The following is a 26702-nucleotide window of genomic DNA, read 5'->3' as shown; positions in this document are numbered from 1 at the left end:
CCTCTATTTCAACATATTTTCTTCTTTGTTCCATTGAAATCTTAGGGCAAATTGCTATCCCCACGGGACCCTTTTTCTCATCATTGTCCATCACCCCACAAAGATGCCTCCTCACACGGGTATATGAACCACTATATGGTTTTCCTCCATGACAACCATGAGGGCACACAAACTTGTAGCTTCCACCACCTTTCCCCCCTCAAGTTTGGTCACATAATTCCACAAGGGTGTCAATGCTTTCCCCTCATGCATTTCAGTGTCCTCTTCAAACCCTTCCTCCTCATCATACATTGGATCACTCATATGGGTACCACTATCCTCTTCTTCTTCTTCCTTTCTATTCCTACTCCCCAACACCATCATGAAAACCAAAAGTGGAATGATACATATAAGCCAAAAGAACACCATTTTGGAATATAAATATAGATGGACAACCTGCAATGAAATGAGCAAGAAGAAAGGATGGGAACAAGTAGGAGAGAGAGGAGAAAAAATACAAACAACAATGACAAAAAAATGAGGGAGTTTGGGGTTTGCACTTATCTCTTTAGCTCTCGTAGATGGCAGCCCTTATTTACTCCTCCTTCACTCCTGCAAGCTACTCCAAGCTCTCTTCTCCTCCCTTCTCCAAGCTTTCTTCTCCTCTCTTCTCCAAGCTCTCCAAAGATGCAAGAATGAGGAAAGAGAGGGGGAAATAGCTTTTAACCCCATCTATCTTTTCCCTAATTCATCATAAACCCACCCCCAACCTAAGTTAGAGCCTCAAAAAAATTAAAAATAAAATAAAAAAGGCTGCCTCTGCGGAACTACCCATCGGGCCTCGAAACAGCTCGAGATCTGCCCGGATCCATGTCCGATCCGCCGCGGATCTGAGTTGGATCCCAATCCGGAATTGTGGATTATGCTCGCGCGGTTCCGGATTTCCAGGGATTGGCTCAATCTGGCAGAACCACGGATCTGATTTTCGGATCTGTGGTTCCGCCGAAGGATCACCCAAGGATTTGTACGGACGCGGTTCCACCCTTGGATCCTTGGGGTGGGGGGATCGTGCAACATTGGGTTAAAGGGGCTAACAAACTACTTCCAGGTCTAGTTCAAAGTGGAAGGGCCAAGGCATCTCCTAAGATCAATGCTAAAAACAGAAAGATAATAATGTATAAGATTTAAGAGACAGCTAGAGGCTAGCCACTAAATGTTTAACTAAAGAAAGCTATAAAAGTCTGAAAGAGAATATAATTGTTCAAAGAGAATTTGACATATGAAAGATGACAATTGTTTTCTTAGTTGATAGATGCTCTATTTGAATAAAGTGGAAACAAAAATTTGATTGATTAAAATTGTATATAGATATGGTTGAATTATTGGTGACATTAACAAATTCAAAAAATTATTCTTGGGTATCATAAAATGAACAAGAGGATAAATCTATGTATGGAAATAATTTTGTGTTATGTCATATACTAAAGACTAGATCAAAAGCCAATTGCATGTGCATGAGGCCTTAGTGTGGATGCAATCAAGGGGGAACGATGCGAAAAGGACTGAAATTTAATTCTCACGAGTCACAAGAATGTTTTCAGTTTCATAAAATACAGGCAATTATAATGATGAAATATGCTGGTGAACTGGTAAGAAAGGGAAGGCCAAGTAGGATATTTCTATTGAAGGTATTTACCTTTACCATAAAACTGAGTTATGCCAATGGCATAGCTTGTGCTTCTAATTATCTCATTTTTCAGCTTGTCCATGATGAGGTTTTACTTGAAAAACAGGTTAATGGAGTCCAGCTGCGGGGTTGCAAGATTAGACCCTGTGATTTGGGAGGATTTGGTTTATATTCGGAAACTGATAATAATAGAGGTACATTTTTCAGGCCACGACATCTTGTCTCATTAGACTAAAGAATAATAATCAGTGTTGCTGTAAATGATTTCAATTTTTTTTGAGCAATTTTATATTTTCTTAGTTGGAATCTTCAGTACCGTAAAGAACACTCTACTAAAAGTAGCTTCAGCAGAGAGCATGCAAGGTGAATTCTAGAAAACACTGAAAGATATTAGTGCACAATTTTTTTGCTTCTGTTACATTCTACATTGGCTTGTTCTATTATAAACTAACAATACCATGACTCCCACAGTAAAATCGTTTGCATTTTTATGATTTAATATATAACTTTTGGAGCTCTTTATTTTTTTTTCTTGGAAAAAATTGTAACGATTTCATTTCAGCAAAAAATATAATGTTACATTTTGGATGTGCATGGTTCCCCTAACTATGATCACTGTGGATCTTTCCAAAACATAAAAAGTAAAATTATCAAAAGAGTCTCTGACTGTCCTAGAGGCCCGGATCCTAGGTTCACTTAAAACATATATAAAAAGCAGATTAATAGTCCGTCCAACAAACATTTAATCAGTCCATTATGCTACCTAAAATAAGTAACCTTCGATCATTTACATCAACAGTGTAAAAGACTAAATATCCCAAACCAAAGCGAAAACTACAGCCAAGGTATTGACTGGAAAAAGGAAGGTTTGACAGCGACTCGGGAAGCAATCCCAGCATTAACTTCATAAAGCTCTAAGGTCCCAACTGGTAGCTCCGAGGCCCTCTCCAACAACATATCAGCTTCCAAGTTCAGTTCTCTATATCCATGGATAAAAGAGATGAGAGTATATTGGTGTGGGATCCATTTGACTTGATCATAAACTAGCTTCAGAATCAGATCATGGATGCTGACAGTTATATTGACCCACTCAATGGCAAGCTTTGAGTAGCAAATAACATGCAATCTTGTCAATCCTCTCTACTGCTTGCGCATTCTCTAAAGCCAGAGCATTTCACTCTGCTCAGTTGTTCATTCCTTCTCCAGGACCAGCCCTGAAACATAAACTGTTAGTATAGGAAAGATAAAGAATGCCTCCTGTACCACATACATCTAGCAGCCCTTGACGGACCCCATCAAATTAGGCCTAAGGAAATGATTTATAATATTTATCTCTGCTATCTGCCTTGGAGGCTTAACAGTCCCAGCAGACCAAATACCCTTGTAAGAATAGCTGGTCTCGTTTTGTCATCACAGAAATCTGCACAGGCAGATTTGGTCTGATAAACCAACCCTTATCATGGTTGGAGAGCCTCTCCATTTGGACGGGTGCTTTTCCAATCACGGGGGATGTTGATTTTCAAGTGCTAATTATACAAGCACAAGTTTCTGAAATTGATAATTACTTCCAAGGATTACTTTGACACTTTAGAACATCATTAAGCAATTATACTTAGAAAATTAAACTGTAAATACGATAGAAACAGTAGAGAGCACAGTAAACACTGGAAATTTACCCTGGAAAATCATAACTAGGGAAAAACCCAGTAAACTTTTCTTAGGAGAAATGATTCAATTCAACAAAGGTACAATCTGATTTTTCCCAGTCAATCTTGGTCAACCAGACCATAGAATTCAACATAAGTCAAACCTGGTCAAACAGAGAAGTCATTGCAGGTCAAAGGTCCTTCCTGCGGTCAAACTTCGGCCGTGTGGCTTCTGCGGTCAACTGTGGTTGACTGCGGCCCTGTTATGTGGTCAGCTGAGCCTCTGTAGTGGTCAACTCTGCTCAGAGTCTCGGTCAATTCTGGTCAAACAGACCGTAGAACAGTTCAGTCAAACCTTAGAAGAAACTCCTCTTTATCTCGCACGTGTGAACAGAAGAATAGAGATGAGTTGATCTGGATTAGTGTGTTGAAATGAGGGAATCAAGTGTCTATTTATAGTGATTTACGGTGTCCAAGTGGCACATCCTTTAGCTGGGCTGACCTGTCCTTTTGGAGCTGACTTGAGCAAAACTAAGTCACCTGACACGGGGACACAGGACATGCAGGACACGAAAATAAAAGAGTTCGATACGGGACACGGAGACCCCCTGGAACAGGACTCATAGGACACGTTATATATATATAGAATTTGTGTACTATCATAATATGATGTATCTATTAATTCTTTTAATATATATATATTAAAAAAATTAATAGATACATCATATTATGATATTACACAAATTCTCATGATGATACAAGTAACAAATTCAATCATAGATTCATACATGTACATTGTAAGTTTGTAACATTATGCATACAATCATGATTCATCAATGATACAAGTTTACAACTAGAAATTAACCATAAACTGCAGCTTTCTCATTAAGTCATCAAAATCAAAATGTATTACATAGGTATTGAGTCCTGAGGACTCTTGACTAGGAATGCCAATGGAAAATAGCAAATACAAAACAAGGTAGACACTAGAACCCGGAACCATAGAATAGGAAGGAAGAATCTCATATGCTGCTGGCTGCTGCAGTGCCGCCTATAGCTCAGAGTCATCAACATCAATACCACCACTGCTCTCTTCTGCATCCTCCTGCTCTTTATCAAATGTAATCTTTGCATCTACTGGTGTGGAGGATGACCCCTCAAGAGTATCACCATCATCAAAAGTGACAGGCCCTAGCACTGGGTCAATAAGATCCAAGTTTACCAATGCCAACTCAACATTGTTGTTCAAACCCATGTCATCAAGAAATACATCCCACATCTTTGTCTTTCCCTTCAACCACTCCTCCCTCTGCTTGTAAATAAGACAAATGTTGGCGTGCACATACACCATTTTCTTTGCCCTGGACTCCTCAAGCCTACTTTTCTTCAAACTATACAGATTCCCATATGTGCTCCAATTCTTCTCGTAACAAGAGGATGAAGTAACTTGAGAGAGGAGCCTCATGGATAATTGCTATAGAGGAGGGCATGTTTCCCCATGAGTTGCCCACCAAGAATAGGGCTTCTTAGCCCCCCCCATCTCTGATAACATCATAGCCTGCAAATTGTCCAGTGCCAATGGAAAACTCTGCAAAGGCATCCTCCACCTCATCAAGGGATGCTCTATCCTGAAATATCCATCTCAATGCATCCTTCCTTTCTTGTGAAATCTCACCATCCATGTGAGGAGGGAATCTGTGTGAAGGTCCACCATTCAACCACTCATGGTTGTAGTATTTTGGATTCAATGAGTGAGACAAGCAATGCAAAGGTGTGCAATTCTTGTCCTACCTGCTGACAAGAATATCTAGTATGGTGGTGAAGAAGGCCTCCGCTGATGTCTCATACTCATGGCACTCATTTTGAAAAATAATGGTCCTTATGGACTCAATCATGGAATCCCATCCCTCATAAACCTCTCCTAGGATGGGTTGGTCTCCACAAATCACAACAAAACAATGATAGGGTCCATGATCTTAATAGTAAGATCTACCCTCTCCCACCAAACATCATCTAACACTGTGTCCTTGACTCTTTTTGAGGCTGCTTGATTTGTCTTTCTCCAAAAAGACCAAAACTTTGAAATAACCATGGACCCAAGAGCGGTCTTGACCTCCCTCAACCTCTTCAACATGATGAATGTAGAGGCAAATCATGTATCTGCAATCTTCAACAATGATAGATGTGTGTACTCTTTGTAGATTGTGAGGGCATTGGTATGATTTTGTACAAAGTTGCGGATATGCCGTGCATCCTCAATAAGAGTTCCAATCCAAGGTACATCAGAAGCAATAGATTTAAGTGCTAAATTCAAGGAATGGACAATGCAAGGTGTCCAAAATACTTGTGGATATTTAGCTTCCACAATCATGCCAATAACTTTGCAAATAGGTGCATTGTCTGTAATAATTTGCACACAAGAATCAATACCTACATCTTCAATAACTTTAATGAACAACTCACCCATATATTGTGCATCCTTGTATTTTCCAAGAGCATCCACTGCTTTCAAGAAAACTGGTCCATTCAAGGAAGACACCATGAAGTTGATGAGTGGATGGTGTGCTGCATCTGTCCATCCATTAGAAACAATACTAACCCTAGATGTTGGCCATGCTGATTTAATAGGCTCAAGCATTTTATCCACCTCCTTCTTTGCCTTACTCAACAATGTAGTTCTAAGCCTCTCTGACCCAGGAGGCACATACCCCGATGGAGCCCCTTGAGTTAGAGCTCGGCACATCTCAATAAATAAAGGTGATCGTGCAACATTAAATGATATGAAGTTGAGATAGAAGGCAATGGTGATATCAATCTCTTCTTGCCTCTCTTGCTAAAATATTTTGTCCATTGGACCAAGTGCCCTCTTTTTTGTTGCTTGACCTGCACCCCCAAGAACTCTCAGATGGATAATTGGCATTGCTTTTCCTTAAGAATGGAAGGGGATCCTCATCCTTGTTTTTCTTAGATGATGTAGCCACCATTGTCACACCAACATTGGCCTCTCTTTCTAATTCTTTCCTCTTAGATGCAGTCACTCCTAAACATGCTCCAATTCCACAAGATGGTAAGCCTAACAAGTGTGCTTTCACACAAAAATAGGTGCTCTTGAATTGAGTGTTGCAAAAGTTTCATTTCCAAATAACATTGCCTCCTCCCTTTAACTTGTTGCATGGCCCTTGATCTCTTGAAACATACTTCCACAAGGGATATTTACTTTCTTGAGCTTGTTTTCTTGCTAAATTGATGTTTCTCTTAATGTTTGGAGCTACTGTTGCAACCCCACTTCCAACAAATGGAACACTAGCAGATCCTGATGAAATTGAAAGGGGGGCATTTCCTTGCTGCGTTTGATTGAGGTATGACTGTTGTAAAATTAAAAAAAGAATGTAAACAAAATGACAGGCACACTGCTATTGCAAAACTAGAAAAAATATGGAAGGGAAATCCATATACTCGTATCTTGAATCACCTCCAAGACACGCTTATCTCGTTTGCTGGTTGTTCCCACAGTCCCACAACTCCAAAACCACAATTGCAAATGAGGAAAAACGGCCCAATTCTGGCTTTTATCAAGCCCATGGGCCCCTTGTTGCCTGACATGTGTCCGAAAATCGTGATTCGTTGTGGGAGCGAATCAGACTCCTATGTGACACAAATTGCGATTTCGGGACAATCTCTAGCCTTGAATCAGACACGTGTCCCTTGAGAATTGTTTCCGACAAGTTTGATTCGGGAAATGTGGGGGGGGGGAGCGAATCCAGTGACATAGGAACAAAATAAATTAAAATTTAATTTTTCCCTCCTTCAATCTGGTCAAATCAAATTTAAATAAAAATTACCTATTTAAATTTCTTTCATTTAATTTCTTTTAAGGGCCGACTTGAGTCGCTAGGGAATATTGACCACAACTACCCAAAAATCAACACTCCCTCTTAGCTAGGGATGTATTCACCTTGACTTCTTCAGATGTCCACTTTGTTGAAAAAATTCTCCTCCCCAAGAAAAGATTGAATGAACTAGCCATGTTGATGTATCCATCTGCTTCATGTTATATTCTAGAACCATGTGGAAAGCATCTTGCATCAACATCATGCAAAGGATATAGTCATCTACTAGCCAAATCCCCTTTGCAAATGGATCTAGTTAGTGAGTCACCCACTAGCCAAAACCCTTTGGCAATATGATCAAAACCTTCTGACCAGAGTCAAACAAGACTAGTCCTAGTTCACTAGCTCAACAAGTTGTCACTTGGAGCAAAGTCAATACCTTTGACCAAAAAATGGTGAAACCTTGGGTCAATTACCATTCTTACATGCCAATTGAATGGTAAAACACTTGCTCGATGCTAAAGGCACTCACTATACCCACTAGCCAAGTACCTCTTGGCAAAATGGTCAAAACCGTCTGACTTGGGGAGCACTTTGGGCCTTGATGCTCTCTGGACCATTCTCCCTAGCCACATTACACGGCCCTTGATCAATACCCTTGATTTGTCAATATCTCGACCTAGGGAGAATGTTTGCCCTTGATAATACAACATCAACACTCCCTCTCATGGACAGAGACATTCTCAACTACTCTAAGCTTGTCCCTGAAGTAAACAAACTTCATTTTGGGATAGAGGCTTTTGTGAGATTGTCAGTAACCTGCTTGTCTATAGAAATATACTGGAGCCTCACTACTCGTTTCTGCACCATATCTCGGTACTTTATCTCATTGTGCTTCGACCTATCATCATAGCTGTCTCCAACACTTGGTCAAACAATCCCGCGAGTAGCTTTCGAACCCACATTGCTTCACAACTCGCCAAACTAGCTGCAATATACTTAGCCTTTGCAAAGTTGAGTGCGACAGATGCCTGCGTCCTGCAAAACACAGACTGAAGCAACATCTTGATGTGCTCTTCTCGTCTTCGGCACTCCCTGCTCAATCAAAATCTATATATCCCAGCAGCTGTACTTCATCATTTGAGACATATCTCAATCCATATCTCAATACATGTTGTGCCACATGCCTCAACTCAACTATAAACTAATCGACTTCCTTCATTGGATTTATTGCACTCAAATTATCAAAGTTCCAGGGAAGCGGACGTACCAATTTTTTCAATGCAATCAGATCACATATCAGTGGTCTGTGTGTCATGGTTATCCCATTCTGCAAGTTATGTCATGTAAATGATCTTTAGTAAAACCTTGAGTCTATGTAACAACCTAGGTAAGCCTATAATTTTGATGACAAATTTCATCCTAGGAGGTTTTTTAACCTCCCTGATTACCTGTGTTTCTAAACACGGCTAATCAGAAGAGTTTTTTCCCTCTAGCTTAAACTCCAAAGCTAGGGTGAAATTTATTGTCAAATTATTAGGTGATTCCTATTGTTTTTAGTCGAGTCTGATGTAAAAGTGGCTTGGGAATAATTTAAGCTAGTCTGCTTAATTATTTTATTACAAATCACTTGGTTTACTAGATCATCTAATGTCGCAGATGGGTTATATGTCTTGAGGGTATAAGCCAAATGTGTATTCCCTCTTTGAGTCTTGTAAATGTAAAATCTTATGTATTAGAGGGTGGAGAAATAATTAAATCCCCTCATGTGTAAATTAATTAATTTTTCTGGCAAAATAAAATTAAATCCTAAGCCAAAAAATTAATTAATTAGAGTTAAATTAAGTTGTTTTAGGAAAAATAATTCTCCCAGTGGAAAAATTCGTGGGTCCTAAAGGAATCAATTTTTAAAGGTTCTCTACCAAGGGAATATTGTATATTTCAAGAAAAATTGGACCCTTGAACCTTGGTGGTTAAATCAAAGTCAAATTTTTGAGGAAATTAGCTCAAAATAATTAACTTTGAGCTAATAGAAATGGAATTAAATGATAAATTCGAAAATTCCTCAAAAATAAAAAATCAAGGGCCAAAATTAAAAGACCTTGAAGTGTTTATCAGCGACCAAGATTATTTTGACAAGGATCAAAGAAACTGACTGTTATTTTTCCACTTGGAAGATAAATCTATAAATTAGAGAGTCATTTGAGTCTCTTGCATCTTGATCTCTGGCTAGAATATTGCTGCTGAAACATTTTTGTAAACTATTGTCTCGCTAGGAATTATTTTTTCTGCTATAATAAAAGACTTTGGGGTGCAACTCGAGGTGTTTTTGTTCATTGATTTGTAGTATGTATTGACTACGAGTTTCCTATGTTGTGCCTTATGTGATTATTTTGAGATAATACATAGTGTTTGCAAGTACTCAATCCTTGGTCTCCAAGTTCATAGACTGTGGGCAAGGATTATTTTGTTTGGATCTTTAGTTTTGATATGGTGGATTAAATCTTTGCTAAAGCTATAGTGAGCATAAGTTTTTTGAAGCATTTTTGGCTATTCATCAAAGGAAAAATACTATAAAATTTATTTTCTCAAAATTCATTTAAAAACCCTTGTATAATTTGTAACATAATTTTGTAATTTAAATTGTAAATTATTTTCTAACTTGGGTTGGTTTTTTTTTTAGATTTATTTTGTATATATTTGGGATTTGGGTGTTTTATTTTTATTTTTTGCAGGTTGGATCAAGGGATCAAGTGAATAAATAACTAGATCTAGGCTCTTGAGGGGAAGATCTAGCCTCTTGAAGATTTTGCAGGGCTACCCATTGAAGATTTTTTAGCAAAATTCAGATCCAAGGAAGATTTTTTTCTTTTCTTTTCGAGATAAGGGTTTTACTTTTCAGCCCTCCTGGGACCAGATTTGGCCCCTCCAAGGCCAGTGTCAGCCTCCCAGGCCCCAACATTAGCCCTTTCTCCTCCCGTGTCAGCTTTTTTGGCCTCTCTAAGGCAAGTCGTGAGGCCTAGAGGCCTCGACCTCCTCTCTAACCCCCTGCGCAGAGGGTTTTAGTCCTTTCCCGGGCTAGCCGTGGGCTTTTTTGGTCTCGGCCTCCCTCTGGAGGGCTAGACGGCAACCCTAGAGGGTTTGTCGTGGGCTTTTAGCCCTTGAAACCCTCAACATCCTCCTTGTAGCCTCCTCTACCAACGTCCAGCCTCTGAGCCCCAACGTTCACCTTTTTGGGCCTTCTCTCTCCTCCTTAGCCCCTGATCTGCCGTTCTAAGCCTCTTTTCCCTCAACGCTGGCCTTCCTTGGCCTAGCGTTGGCTCTTCTTGACCAATTTTAGCCATACTTTGCCCTAAACCCTAGATCTAAAGCTTTTTGGACTGAATATTTGATGGCTTTGCAGGTTTTGAAGCTCAAAAATTCTATTTTTCAAGTGCCAACTTGATCCCAAAGTTTCAACAAATTTTGACCAAGGGATCTTCAAGGCCTTGGGCCTAAGGCTTGACCTCTAAACCCTAGTTTTATTTATGTTCTATTTAAGCAATTAAATTAGTAATAATTAAGCCCTAAAATCACATACTAAATGGTCAAAATTGATCAAAATTGCTAAATCTTGATTTTCGTGAATTTTGGTCTCTTGGGCATCTTGGATTTGGGTTAAATCTGATTTTTTGTTGGCTGGAATTTTCTGCATAACTGAAAATTCCAGATCTGAATTTTCTGAAGCACATTCTTAATTAGGATAAACAATTTGAAATTTTCAGTTTCCAGTGAATTTTTGCCATTATTAGATATTTTGGGCATTGTCTTAGGCATTGTTAGTTGGCTGATCTGTCATTTATTTACTGCTGTAAGAAACATACCAGATCTGAAATTTTTTGAATCATACTCTCTAAAGACCCTAAAAAATGATTTTTTCCAAGTCTGGTGAGTTCTTACTATTTTTGGGCATTTTGGGTATTGGTGTTGATATCATTTGTTTGCTGATCTGTTGGTTAATATACTGCTGTAACAAATATTTCAGATCTGAAAATTTACTGAAGAATTCATCTTTAGAAGAATAAAATATCTAATTTTTCAATTAATCAAGATTACTTGGCATTTGGGAAAATTTTTGTAGCATTGGGCAAGCATATGCATTGTTGGATTGGCATTTACTTACTGCTGTCACAACTTCTTTACTGTTGTCATAAATTGTTTACTGCTATCATAATAGTGACTTCCTGCTCATCAAAAGATCATAGGAACATAGAGTGCCTAAGTGTCTTCATATTTTGTTCCTAGCATTTACATTGTTAAAGTGACTAACGTTTTTTCTCTTGTTAGGTTACATGCTATAAGAATTCATACTTCACACTCACTTAAAGCACTTAGATCATAAGTCAAATCTGGTGATAAGTCTCTTGGGAATATTGACATCTTGTGAATCTAATTTTATATTTCTTGGCATTGAGTAATAAGATCACGTGTAATCTTGTTTTACATCTTTGATAACTATGATTGGCATCTTGATTGATAAGTGTATAAGTTGGTTTAATTGGTTAAACATCTTGTGGAAATTTCTTGAAGATTGCACTTGTATCTTTCAACATCTATCCTGCATAAGATTGTATCTTAATATTAAGTACTCTTGCTTTAAGACAATTCACAATAAGTACTTAAGCAAGATAAACAATTTTAACTCAACATAATCTCACCCATAATCTCTTGCACAAGCATACTAAGTCTAGATTGCATTAATAATTTACCTCCTAGCATAAGCTAGGTTGATAAAAGTCTAGGACAATCCTTCTCACCTAGCTGGAAGGGCCTAACAACTCTTCGGTGGTTAATACGGTGACCTTGCAGTCGTCAGAGCCATAGTCTTTGCAGCACTAGAGGCATCAGGTGGTAGGAGCCTAACAAAAGGTATCGTTAATCAGGCCTTAGCATGCTTCTTGTTGGCCTCCTTCCCACAACCTACCTTGGAGCCTGACTTCAAAATAGTTAAGGGAAGGTTACACTTTTTTTTTTTTGACAAGAACGGTTATAGGATTTCATTATTTGCTTGGCTAACGGCCACACAATCGGTTACAAAGGAAGGAGCAATTTTCAACGTGCCTTTCTACCAAATGGGAATTGGCTCTTGCTCTTATCAGCTTCCTCTTTTTACAATTGTTAAAGTGCACTTTTGTTGCTAATTGTCCAAGCTGAAAGATACAAACGAACTGATTTAAAAAAAAGCAGTAAAACATGGCTTTTTACGGGATAGGCGCCCACAGGATTTCCTTATTTTTGAGAATAGTTCCAGCCTCTAAGTGAACTGCCTTGTTTGCCTGAATGTCTGCTGCTTTATTATTTGTTCTCAGTACATGAAAATAAGTCAAGTGTAGAGACTTTGACATGCTTTTGATTCTTGTAATTAACCTTGCTAGCTGCAGATCTGTTGGGTTGGAGTTGGTCGCCACTGCTCTTATGATTACTTGGGAGTCTCCAAAGATATTTGCTTCCTGAATTCCCAGCTCTTTGAGGAAGATTACACCTTGAAAGAGGGCCAACGCCTCGGCTTGCATGCTAGATGTATGGCCTAGACCCCAGGCAAAATTATGTGGAGATGTGTTGTCTGGCATAATAATGTGTCCTCCAGCCCCGACCTTCCCTGGGTTCCCTTTAGCTGCTCCATCAAAGAATAGGGAGGGAATTGGTTGATTGGACAGCCAATCTTGAAAATCTTTCTCATTTTTCCTAATTTGCCAATCTTCGAGTGCTGGAGGTGAGCTTCTTGGCTTGTGGAAGCTAAGCTTAAGGACAAAACCCAGTTCTCTGTCTTGCTGACTAAGATTTGAGTCGTCACCTATGCCTTCCAGCCACTCGTTTAATTGGCATTTCACTGAGTTGGCTACTATTCTATGATCCTGAACTTTGTTCTGGAATATCCTCCTGTTCCTTTCCAACCAAACCTGCCAACTGATGAATTTTGGCAATGCACTCCAAGTTGTTCTGATCGTTTTGTTTTTTGGTTGAGTGCCTGAATATCTGGCAATCCAACCCACGAACAAATCTTGAACATAAGTGGGAAAAATGAGGTCATAATTCCAAGGATCTAGCAACTCCTGCCAAATAGAGACTGTAAAATTGCATTCAATCATAAGATGAAGGGCAGTTTCTGAGTTTGCCTTGCAAAGAATGCATCTGGAAGGTCCATTGAATCCTCTTTTTTGGAGTTTGTCCTCAGTGAGGATTTTTTGGTGACAGAGAATCCAACAAAAATGGTCTATTTTGGGAATAGTGGGGAAATTCCATATGCCTGCCCAAGGGGCAGGATTGGGAGGCACGTGGGGGCGCTCTAGATACTTAGAGTATCCCTGCTTGACTGTGTAGCCTGCTCGTTTTTTCCCCAGCCTCTCACGTCCTTCCTGCATGCGTGGATAGGGGCCAACCCGTGTAAAAGAGATCTGAGCGTTGTCCATTTAGTTTGCAAGACGCTGGGCACAGAAAATTGTTTCCAACCCGCCCAGGAATCCTTTGTCCACATCGAAATGTCCCACAAAGTGTGGACATTTGCCGCAGCAAGCCAAGTCTTTAACGCTGTAAGCTCTCCCAATTCTTCCAATGGAGGGCGATCTAGTATTCTGTCACTCCATAACTGAATACGCTTGCCATTTCCAGGGATCCAATGCGAGTGGTTTTTATCATCGGAGCAGTTCTGTTAATGAAGCTGCTGAAGTGAGTTCTGAATGTGTTTTTTGGCTGATCCAAACACCTGAGCCTCATTCCTCTGAAATATTTCCTCCATAATGCAATCTGTGCCCAATTTGGATTAGGAGCAATAATTTTCCAAATTAATTTGGCTCCCATAGCTAGATTTTGAGCCTTGAGATCTTTAAGATTCAGTCCCCCTTCAAAAATTGGTTTTGTGACTGTTTCCCAATTGATTAGGGAAAATCTCTTATCATTTTGTTTGCCACCTTTCCAGAAGAAATGCCTGATTAGTTCCTCCATCTTTTTGATAATTCCCATAGGTGCCAGGAGGACAGAGAATTTGAAAATTGGAAGACTGCTGAGAACTGCCTTGATGAGCACTGCTTTGCCGGCGATGTTGAGCCAAGAGGATCCCCAGGCTTGCATCTTTGCTTTGAATTTGTCTAGCTGAGGAGACCAGTCTTTGCTTGACGCCCTCTTGTTGAAGATTGGCAGCCCAAGATATTTGAATGAGGACCAAATAGTGGAGGCTGCAAATCCCAGACATCTAGCTATGGAGTTTGCAGTAGAAGCAGGGATGTTCCAGCAGAATATTTGACATTTCCCCTTGTTTAACACACTGCCTGAGATCTTACAGAAGTCGTCCAAAACTACTTTGAAATTAATAGCTGATTGCGGTGTGGTAGCTCCCAGCAGAAGAGTATCATCAGCAAAAAGGGCATGATTGATGTGTTTCATCCCTCTTGCAATGCACAGCCTAGTAATGACTTGTTCTTGCTGCTTTTTATTCAAGTAGAAACTGAGAAAAGAAGCCTGAATGACGAAAAGGAGAGGTGAGAGAGGGCACCCCTGCCTCAGCCCTCTAGAAGCTTTGAAAAAATCAACGGCCCTACCATTCACCAACGGGGCAATCCAAGGCTCCGATATGCAAGCTTTTATCCACTTTATGAGGCTTTGCCCGAATCCCAATTTATACATTACATCAAACAAAAACCTATGTCTAACACGATCAAAGGCATTGGCTAGATCTAGTTTGATAACCATACCTTTTTCCTTTCGGTGCTATCTGGAATGAATTGCCTCTTGCACCAGCACGAAGTTGTCCACCAGCTGCCTACCTTTGATGAATCCCCCTTGATTGCCCGGTATGATTTTAGGGAGGAATCTTTTCAACTTGTTTGCTATCACTTTGGTGATCACTTTGTACCCAATGTTACATAATGAAATTGGACGAAATCTATTGAAGGAGTTTGCCCCTTTTTCCTTAGGGATGAGGGTGAGAAATGCCGAATTTGTGCAGCCTCCAATCTTTTGACAGTCCTGGGATTTCTGAATCATTTTGAGGAATTCCTTCTCAATTATCTGCCAACAAGTTTGTAAAAATCTCGGTGTGAAACCGTCCGGTCCCGGGGCTTTATCCGGATCCATGGCGAAGAGGGCCTCCTTGGTTTCCTTGTGCGTGATTTTGCTTTCTAGAACCTGGTTCATTTTGGGGGTGATGAGATTAGGGAAAACGTTTAGTAGACTATCATTTTGTTCAACTCCTATTTCTTCCCTGTACAGCTTCTCAAAATGATCTGAAGCTGCCTTTTTTATGCTTGCAAAGTCCTTTAGAACGCTGTTTTCTTCTTTTATTTCAATGATGGAGTTCCGTCCTTTCCTAGCTTGAGCTTGTTTATGGAAAAAAGAGGAATTCCTGTCTCCAGATTTGAGCCAAAGATTTCTAGACTTGAGCCTCCAGTACTCTTCTGCCAGGCATGCCTTATGGAAATTTGCTGAAGCTTGGCCCCCTTTTCCAAATCCTCTTTTGAAATTTCAGCTGTTTCAAGATAGAGATGCTGGCTTTCAAGTTCTATTTGAGATTTTTTCCTTTCCGCAGCTGGGTTGGGCAGGGTCTTGGCCCAATTTTTTAGCATGGCTTTAACTCTTCTAAGTTTTTCCTCCCACACAAAGAAGGCAGAACCCTTGACTGGATCTTTCCAGCAGTCTCTGACCTTGTCCATAAAGTCTGCCTCTTTGATCCAGAGAGAGCTGAACCAGAATGGAATAGGCCCCAGGTCCTTAGTGGTCAGCAGTTCCAAGCTAATAGGCTTGTGATCTGATATGCTGTTGTGTAGGATGTGCGATCTAGCTTCTAATCCGAGAAGCAGGAAGGAACTTTGCACCAAAAAACGGTCCAGTCTTGCAGCTATGTGTCCTCTGAAAGCGCGTGTATACGTGGCTTTGTCAACTGGAACCTACGTATACCTCCTTTTCCTTTATTCTGGGAGCTAGTGAGCCTGAACTGTCATCTGAGTGATTTGCCGAGTGAGTTGCCATCAAGGACAATACCTGTGTCATACCTCTATCATAATGCTAACAATCTCCCCCTTTGGACTTGATGGCAACAACCACACCAAGTCACTCTCCCCCTTTGACATCAAGGGCAAAGGGGCAGACCAAGATATTCTCTTCCTTGATATACATTCCACTGTCCATACTCCCCATGAGTACTTGCTGAAATCTCTGCTCTGCTGAAGTGCGCTGATCATGCTCCCCCTGACTGTAAGCAAGGTCTGCAAAAAGATGTTCTACAAGAAGAACATGACTCTATACATCATAAATGACCTTCCTATCACCAAAGACTCATACATACATCCATCTCCCAACCAAATGGGGATATACCAATATTGACTCATCCACCCAACCAAGTGGGGATACACCAAAAACTTATACATGATAAGAAAATTACATCATCCATCCCAGGCATAGTGGGGAAACAAGATAGGTCGTTACATGACCTTGATAATAAAAGAAATACATGACATAGAGACTAAATATCTAAGACAAGACCATGATAGTCATCAACAAGTATCATCAACAGTATCTGTCAATCACCATCCAGACCAGCAACCATGATCTCCCTTTGCACCTGTTCCACCTGAAACAAAAACAGCTGTGAAATTGAACCAAGATCTTCTAAGATAATGCCAACAATGCATTATTAGAAGTATATGCTCCCCCTGAACCTGTGCCAGATGGTCTCTGTCAGACCCATATCAGACTCTTTTCATCCTGAGTTTGGCCCACTGTTTGTCTTCAAACCAACATATACGCGACTGTATCCACAGAAACCGGCGTATGTACGCGGATACTCTTCATGAAACTCGCGTACAACCACTGTTCTTTGAAGCAGATAAGTGTTAATTAGCAAGATGATGCCTCAACTACTCCCAGCTTATGTCTGAGGTATTCAAATGTCTCTCTGGGCAGTGGTTTGGTGAATATATCAACAACCTGTTCCTTGGAGGGAACATACTCCAATTTGATCTTTTGTTCAAGCACTTGTTCCCGGAGAAAATGATATTTGATACGTATGTGCTTGGTCTTTGAATGCATGACTAGATTCTTTGAAATACTGATTGCACTTGTATTATCACAAAAAACAGAGATAGGTGGAGTACAAGTGATTTGAATGTCTTGCAATGTTTGCATCATCCAAAGGAGTTGTGTGCAGCAAGATGCAGCAGCCACATATTTTGCTTCAGCTGTAGATAATGCAATTGAACTTTGTTTCTTGTTGAACCAAGACACTAATCTGGAACTCATAAAGAATGCACGACCACTAATACTTTTTCTGTCATCCACGCTTCCTGCCCCAATCTGCATCTGTATATGCATGAAGTGTGAGATATGTATCTCTAGGATACCATAAGCCATAGTTTTGTGTTCCCTGAAGATATTTGAAAATCCTTTTAACTGCTTGAAGGTGTGCTTCCTTTGGATTTGCCTGGAACATTCCAACTATTCCCACTGCATGCATGATGTCTGGTTGGGTACCTATCAGATAGAGAAGACTACCAATCATGGATCTATATGTTGGTTGATGTACTGCTGTTGATTCATCATTTGCGCTGAGGCTGCATCCTGTTACCATAGGGGTACATACTGGTTTCGAATCTTCCGTCCCATATTTCTTCAAGATCTGCTTGAGGTACTTGGTTTGTGATGGAAAGATACCGTCTTTGTTTTGTTGGACTTGTAAACCAAGAAAATATGTGAGCTCACCAAGCAGGGACATTTCAAATTCTTTCTGCATCACCAAAGCAAATTTTTGACTCATGGTTTTTTCATTGCTACCAAAGATGATATCATCAACATACACAACAAGTATTAGCAATTTATCATTGTCAATTTTTATATATAGATTGCTATCTGTTGATCCTTTTGAAAAACCTTGTTGATGGAGGTATTTGTCCAAACGATAATACCAAGCCCTTGGAGCCTGTTTAAGGCCATAGAGAGCCTTTTTAAGTTTGCATACAAGTTTTGGATCATTCCCAAGGATGAATCCATCTGGTTGCTCAATATACACTTCTTCTAAGTCTCCATTTAGAAAGGCAGATTTCACATCCATTTGATATACTTTGAACTTCTGAAAACTAGAAAGAGCAAGGAACATTCTTATGGCTTCAAGTCTAGCAAATAATGCATAAGTTTCTTCAAAGTCTACACCTTCTTGTTGAGCATACCCTTTACAAACAAGTCTGGCCTTGTTTCTAATAACATCTCCATTTTCATTCAGCTTGTTTTTGAATATCCATTTGGTCCCTATGACATTCTTATTATTAGGTCTAGGAACCAATTCCCAGGTGTTATTCTTTTCAATCTGCTTTTGTTCTTCATTCATGGCCTTGATCCAGCATTCATTTTGCATGCTTCACTTACATTTCGTGGTTCGATGGAGGAGAGCAATGCTAGATAACTTGAAGCTTCGGTAATAGTTCTTGTTTGAACACTTGCCTCTTTCTGCCCCAAAATTTGATTCTCTGGATGATTCTTTTGGACGTACCTGGATGGAGTCTTTTCTTCTACCCTTATCTGTTCTTGTCTTTTCTTCTACCCTTATCTGTTCTTCTAGTGCCTCATAGGTTTCTTCTTCATCATTAGTTTGATTTGAAGTTGAAGGATAGTCCTCTTCATCTTCAAAATCTTGGGTTTTTATCTGCTTTGGATTGTCGCTTGCTTCATCAACCACCACATCAATACTTTCTCAACAATTTTTCCAAGTCTTTTATTGTGACACTTATATCCTTTACTTTGGGAAGAGTAACCAAGGAGAATGCCTTCATCTGCTCTAGGTTCAAACTTGCCAAGCTTTTCATCAGTCCTTTTGATGTAACATTTGCTTCCAAAAACTTTGAAGTATTTTACCGTAGGAGTCTTACCATACCAAAGTTCATGAGGAGTTTGAGTGTTGTTTACCCGGACGTTTGTTTTGTTGAGAATAGTAACGGCAGCAAATGCAGCTTCACCCCAGAAGGTTGCAGGAGTTCCAGACTCATCAAGCATAGCACGAGCCATTTGTTGAACCATTCTGTTCATCCTTTCTACCACTCCATTTTGCTGAGGAGTCCTTGCAGTAGAGAATTCCCTTCTTATTCCATGTTCTTCACAAAAGTCGAAAAATTCATCCGAGGTAAATTCCCCTCCTCGATCAGACCTGAGGCATTTGATTTTGCGATCTGATTCATTTTCAACCAAGGCTTTGAAAGCTTTGAACTTTTCGAAAGCTTCGTCTTTATGCTTCAGAAGTCCTATCCAACACATCCTGGAAAAGTCGTCAATGAACAATATAAAGTATTCTTCTCCACGAGGTGACTTTTTCCTTGATGGACCACATAAATCAGTATGGACAAGTTCAAGTGGCTTACTAGCTAATCCTTCCTTCTCAGGAAAATGTGTTCTGGTTTGCTTACCAAACTGACATGATTTGCATATTGTATTGTCTAGAATTCTGATGTCAGGAAGATCGCGAACAACCTGATATTTGCATGCTTTCCTTATCTGAGGGAAGCTTAGATGCCCCAATCTTCTGTGCCATAGCCAGTGTTCATCATTTTTACTTAGATAACATTGTTGCTGTCCTCCCTTGAGTATGTATAGATTATTTGGAGTTCTTATGCCTTTGATCACTGTTTCTTCTGTATCAAGCTCACAAACAATACATCCATTTGATCGAAATACTACCTCGTTTCTTTGATCACACATTTGACTAACACTCAATAGATTATGCTTTCATCCATCAACATACATAACATTTCCAGCTTTGACTTTTTCTTTCAAAATAACAGAGCCTTTACCTTTTATGAGTGCAGGAGTGTCATTTTCAAATGAGACCTTCCTATCCTTTTCTAAGGCACTATATGACTGAAGTTTTTCTTTATCACCCGTCATATGTTTCGAGCATCCACTGTCGATGTACCACTGATTTTCTTGTCCTTTCGCATGTAAGGCTATACCACATTTTTCTGGTTGTGGTTCTTTCTTTCTCCATGTTTTGGGACCCAATGAAGCTTGCTCCTTCTGAGATGTTTGCCGAAACATACTCCTGCTTTTAGAATCTTCCTGAACGAAATTGTTAAAAATAGAACATTCTATTTCATTTTCAAGAGCAGAAAAGTTATTGTAGGTCCTTTTCATGATCCCAGTCGTGCTTCTCTAGTCATGATGGTCTTGTAGGCAACACATTGAGCAGCTTTGTGTCCAAAATTATGACAAGAGAAACATTGGCCATTAAAGAAATTCCTGCGGTTATCAAATCTACCGACCAGGTGATTGTAGTTTCCATTGACATTCATTCTTGAGGCAAATTGAGAATGATTTACCTGCGGTTAGTTGTAGCTTCTATTCATCCTTGAAGTAGATTGACCCCGATTTGTCTGGTGATCCTTTTTATGCCTTTGCTGACGATTGTCAACCTGTTCACTTCTCCTTGTTGCATCAAGATAACTTTTGGAGGTGGATGGCTTCTATGCTTGAGATGCTTCTTCAGTATATCCAAGACCTGTCTTGATCAGAGAAGAACGCTGCACTTTGATAATCTCATCTAAAGTTTCAGATCCTTTAGCAAATCTAAGATTAAGAGCTTTTGTTTTCTCAATATATTTTCTAAGTCCCACAATTTCACATTTTAAGTTTTCATTGTGTTTTTCCCTTTCAGCAAGTTGAAATGTCAGATTATCTATAATCATACTCTTTTCTTCTAAACAAATTTTAAGTTTAGAAATTTCTTCATAGAGACCTTCTTCATGTATAGCATCCAAGATATCATCATCTTTAAAAGCCATCAAAAGTCTATAATCATTACCATGTTCATCTTCATCACTATTTGAAAATCCATCGTTGTCTTCATGTGTATAATAGCTCTTCTTACTTACGTTCTGTTTTCTGTTCCATCTAACTGGTTCCTTACCTTTATCAAGCTTATCTTTATGAGGACATTTGGCTGCATAGTGACCGACTCTTCTACAAGCAAAGCATTTGAAAGGTAGCTTACCTCTGAATCTTCCAGAACCCCGTTGAAGGTTCTTGACAAAGTTTGATTCTTCCTCTCCTTCTGACATATGTCCTGACTCATTGTATTCTCCTTTTCCTGAAGCTTTGAATGCGACTTCTCTCATGTCTGATGGACCCCTTTTTCTCATTTCGAAAGTAGTCAGAATTCTGTGCAGCTGTGACATGGTAATACTCTGAAGATTTTGCTTTTCTTCTATGGCAGAAACTTTTGATTCAAACTTAGAAGACAAAGATCTTAGAACTTTTTCAACTAAAGTAACTTCTTTTATCTCTTCACCCAAGTTTTTCATGCGATTAACAATCTCATCTATACGTAAGAAATAATTAGCCACACTTTCATCATTTTGCATTTTGAGAGTTTCATATTGAATTCTGAGAGATTGTAGTTTTGCACGTTTTACCTGATCATCTCCTTCATAACTTAGAATGATCTTGTCCCATATTTCTTTGGCGGTTTTGAGCTGCATAACCTTGATGAATTCTGATTGAGATAGAGTCCCCAATAGAGTATTGACAACCTTTGCATTTGTTTCATACTGCTTTTTACCAGCCGTATCTGTAGGAGTTGCTGATGGAAATGTGTATCCTCCTTCCACGATATCCCAAACTTCTGTACCAAGAGATTGAAGATAGGCTGTGGTTCTTACCTTCCAATAGACGAAGTTGCTCCCATCAAAGATTGGTGGCCTGATGGATGCCTCCTTTTCGTAGTTGCTCATGATGATAGATCTTCCTTCAAGTGATCAAGCTTCTTCTGAAGGACCTGCTCTGATACCAATTGTTGGAAATAATATTGAGAGGGGGGGGGGGGTGGGGTGAATCAGTATTGGCAATTTAACAATCTTTCATTTCCATAAACAAATTATTATAGGCTACTTCTTTTAATTAAATCTGCGTATATACGCAACTGTGTCTAGAGAAAACCGCGTATATCTTGTAGATTTCTAATTTAGTTCACTGATCTTAATCTGTGTATTAGAACCATAAAACAATAATCAAGTGCAATAAACAGTACAGGCAATCACACACATGAACACAAGATATAAGGTGGAAACCTAATGTGGGTGAAAACCACCTGCTGCAATTTGTCTCTATCTTCTTCTAATAAGAAACTTCTTTTTACAATGTTTTTGTATTGGTGCAGTCTTATACCTGTACGCAGGCTTCTACTTGCAGAAGGCTACAACCTTCTCTCGTTCTCTAGCTTCTCCTGGAAGGGAGCTACAACCCCCTTAGCTCTTGTACTAGCTGATGTACTAGTACGTAGGTGCTGACCTACAGAAGGCTACAACCTTCTCTTTTCTTCTAGGGACCACGTTTCATAAATTTTCAGACTGGATCCATCGATAACATTAATCAAACATCAAATATATCTGCATTAACCAATTTCCTTTGCACCAACCAAAACTGAATCCAACAATCACTTCTCTGAATGCTGTAACCAGAATACAATAACAGTAACTAGAAACCAATCTTGAACTCAGAACACTGCAGCAATAAACAAAAGTAGCTAAAACATATTTCATGAGACGTACGCTACTTCAATATGTATAACTTGCGTGCATACGTTGTTATATTAAGGCAAACCTGCGTATATGTAGTTTTGAAATACCGAACTAGCGTGTATACGCGCCTTTTCTATGCGGAACCTGCGTACAAATCTATAAAAGATAATTTACCCTTTTCAAATATTCAGACATCAGTTATACCCAAATCATCAGATTTATAGATCAAGTCATGCGCCAAATATAACAGATCAAAATCACACAAAGATACTTCTCTTCAAGCCTTGAGATCTTGACCCATCAATAGAACTTATCCTTCTTCCAGTGCTCAGGTTCCTCCTTGATTCAGATCCAGCTATGCACCATTACCCAAAGACCAGTGTTCTAGATCTTGCTCTTCATAAGATATTCGATCCTTGAGTGCCTTTGCCTAATGATATCCTTCCTCTTTTATAGTCTTAGGCCTTACTCAATACCATGGTCCAAAACCATATAGAATCAATACCTTGGACTCAATACTTGGGTCAATACTTCGGACCAAATACCATGGACCAATACCAAAATACCATGGACCAAAACCAAGTTTTCCAACCTATACGCTCTTTTTGTGCATGAAAGTGCGTGTATACGCATACGTGCCTTTTGGTTTGTGAAAGCGTGTGTATACGCGGCTTTGTCAACGGGAACCTGCGTATACCTCCTTTTCCTTTATTCTGAGAGCCAGTGAGCCTAAATTGTCATCTGAGTGATTTACCGAGTGAGTTGCCTTCAAGGGCAATACCTGTATCATACCTCTATTATAATGCCAACAGTTTGATTCTCAATCCATGATGATGCAGGAGCATCCTGCTTTAGAAAAATATGGGGGGTGTGATGTTTTCAATTTATTTGTATATTTTTAATAAATTGAGTGACAAATATGTGTGTGAGGTTTTAATTGTAAATATTCTCAATTATGAGAGAATATGAGTGATGATAGACTTGTAAAGATCTCATAGAGATCTTAGGGATTAGGGGATCCTAGAATAGAGGATTAGTTGAGTTAAAAGTGGAATTAGAGGATTTTTAGGATTTGGATGAGAGATTTACGGATCAAGAGAGATATTGTTGGAGTTTGTTAAGGGATCTAGAACCTACTTGGGTTCTAATCCATTTGTATATATTTAAGAGGAGCCCATGAGGCATGAGAAGGTAGGAGTTTGAGAGTGAGGAATGAGAATAATTCTCATGTAAATATCTTATTAATGAATTATTTCTGAGTTTTAATGTAGATAAGTATTGTGCAGGATTGAATGTTATGTGTTAATCTTTAATTTTGAGGCCCTTAGATTTGTTGCGTAATGGATTAAGCCACAGGCCCGAGGATCGTTTCAAAGTTGCAGCTTTGCTGCATTACATGAGCCGAACTCTCATTGGAATCTCATATATCCATAGGAGCAATGAATACATTATTATATAGCAAACATATTTCTAATTTGATTATCCATTATCTGACTAATCCACTTCCCCTAATAATTTGCTGAATGATAACTGACTACGTCTATTAATTTGCTGCCCTAATTCTGATAACTCAGAACTCAAAATTTACTGGCTAATTTGTCAGTGATTACATAACATAATATAAGCATTATCTTCAACAATAGTGGCCCCCTTTGAGGTGCAGTGGGTCTTGCACTTGAGCTTTTGGACTTTATCTCAAAAGTGCGAGATTTTGCTTTAATATATTTGGCACTATTACCAAGGATAAAGTCCACTTCCCAGAAGACAACATTGGATGAAGTTCAAGCCTTAAGATCTTTCCATCTAGACGACTCCGTTGGAAGAACAAAGACCTTGTTCTTACAGATTTTGAAGACTTTGTGCTTGTGAGATGAGACAAGCACGATTGTGAAGGCACTTGCAACTCACCTTGGCAACTCCAGTGTGAAGAGGTATGAAATTGCATTTATCATCAAATTGGAAATTTTCATGGTGGAAAATTTGCATGGATGAAGGATGGCTCCTTAAGATTTGCATACATTATTTCTTGCATATATATTGAAAATATCTTGGGATACTCAAGTAAGTCTCCTTTAAAGCTTTATGAGAAGCTTCCACAGTTTGAAGGAAACTCTTTTGCTACTATCCCATATGTCTTTGTATTTATGAGACACATGTCAAAATACAAGGAAAGAGACGAAGATGCCATGATGAGAGTCTTCATTCTTTCTTTGGGGCAAGGGAGCTATGGTTGGCTAAAGCAAGCACTCTTGCAGTCCGAAGAGTGTACCATCCGTCAAAGTGTTAATTGAGGAGTTTCTCAAGCATCATAGTCCTAGACATCAGAGTTTCAAAGACATCTACCGGTACTTGTTGGAATCCCTAAAATAGGAAGAGCCTCTTGCCCTCATTGGAGCCAATGATGTCCTAGACCAAGAAGACAAAGATGGTTTTGCAGCTGTCATAAATGAAGAGAGCAACATAGAATTTGAAGAAGAGAGTACTGTTGATCCCACCAATGAAGGTCATGATGAATATTATGATGATAATACCATACAAGATTTTGAAGATGTTGAAAATATCATTGTGTTTGGGGTAGATGGGCACCATTTCAATGACAACATCAAGTGGCAAGTAGACAATCTCAGAAACTACTTAGTGTATTTTGATTGTCCTCCAAATTTTGATAAGAAATGGTTGCGTGAAAAAGGAAATGAACAAGTTCCTGAAAATGATGGAGATGAGTGTAATACATAACAATGTAGGGCTGTCATCATGATGAAATTTGACCCTAAATCTGGTCAAAGGGTCACAGGTGGGTTGGTCCACAATACCAAACTTTTTTTTAAGAATGGACTAAAATTTAAGCAGTGAAGCACAACATGGCCAAGGAAATAATTGCAGTGTTCCACGGGGATGCGTCCCCCCACCTAGGAAACGCGTCCCTGTGCTTCCTTGTGCTCTGGGGAGGTTGGGACGTCTAGGGGACGTTTCCCCACGTCCCCAAAATGTAGAAACGTGAGGAAACTTGAAGTAGGGACGTTTCCAAAAAAATTCGAGGTCAAATCATAAAAAAAAGTCAAATCCCTAATATTTTTTATAGAATATTATAAATATACTATGAATCGATGGGGGGGAAGGGTTTTTGGTTATTTCATATTTGAAGGGACGAACAACATGGTGGTATGTTGATCCAGATGATGATACATAGGTAGATATGGAGAGGGACTTGGTGAGACACAAATGGGGTTGGTTGATGTGCCACTTAGCATGTTTGAGAATGCAAGTGATTCAAATTTAGATGGTGACATGGTTGATCTTGATTTATTCATGCAACAACTGGATGTAGAGACTAGCAGGGCATTACCTTGAGCAATTATGCTTATTTGTCATTTGATATGTTCTTACGTTATCTGCTTTTCTGTTTCAGACTTTGGTTTGTTTTGAATCTTGATATATGATATATTAGACTTGACTCTACAAAAATTTGAATCTTGATGTATCAAACTTGACTTTTATTTCAATATTCAATATTCATAGTTGGAACTTCAACGTGGTTTAAACTTTTATTTTCATTGTACAATGTTACAGTTACATGTATGATTCTATCATGCTTTTTGTTTTAAATTTGTTTCAGTTATATGGTTCATCGATTTATCCTTCATGATGTAAGTGTTATACAGTTAAATTATAAAACTTCAATGATATATTTATAATTTTTTGGTATTTTACTATTTTTGTTTGGATCCCTTGTGTTAAAGACCCCGACGTCCCCCCACGTTTCCTAAAAATTGGTGGGGAGCTTTTGCATAGGCCGCTCCAGTGTTTCCCCGCTCCCTCGTCCCCACATTCCGGAATCTTGGTGGAACTATGCATAATTGTTTTGGAGACGGGTATGTGGCATTCTGATGGTCATATTACTGAAGAGAAGGCAAGTGGCATCCAAGGAAGCGATAGGCTAGGCCAACCCCTTTTTGTGACACATGACAACTTTACACATCACATCCTGGAATTTAATGTACCACTTGTTTATGGCAACAATGATGAATATAACAGA

General features: G+C 39.2%; 1 protein-coding gene across 8 annotated transcripts in view; it reads left to right on the top strand.

The window, feature by feature from the left end:
• Nucleotides 1-26702, top strand: part of LOC149191548 (SET domain-containing protein) — a 411000-nt gene that overhangs the window by 45197 nt on the left and 339101 nt on the right. For 6 of the 8 annotated variants that reach the window (XM_089404324.1, XM_089404322.1, XM_089404328.1 and 3 more), the window contains exon 2: nt 1773-1860. The exons of the other annotated variants lie outside the window; for them this stretch is intronic. In XM_089404324.1, the coding sequence (XP_089260450.1) occupies nt 1773-1860 (88 nt within the window). The remainder of the gene's footprint in view (nt 1-1772; nt 1861-26702) is intronic. 8 annotated transcript variants of the gene reach the window in all.

The sequence above is a fragment of the Pinus tabuliformis genome, chromosome 2_2, assembly GCF_031772625.1.
Source record: "Pinus tabuliformis cultivar Carrire ecotype Pingquan chromosome 2_2, CPIR1, whole genome shotgun sequence".
NCBI classification, from domain to species: Eukaryota; Viridiplantae; Streptophyta; class Pinopsida; order Pinales; family Pinaceae; genus Pinus; species Pinus tabuliformis.
Note: the sequence above shows the minus strand (reverse complement) of the source record. Positions and strands in the feature narration are given on the sequence as shown.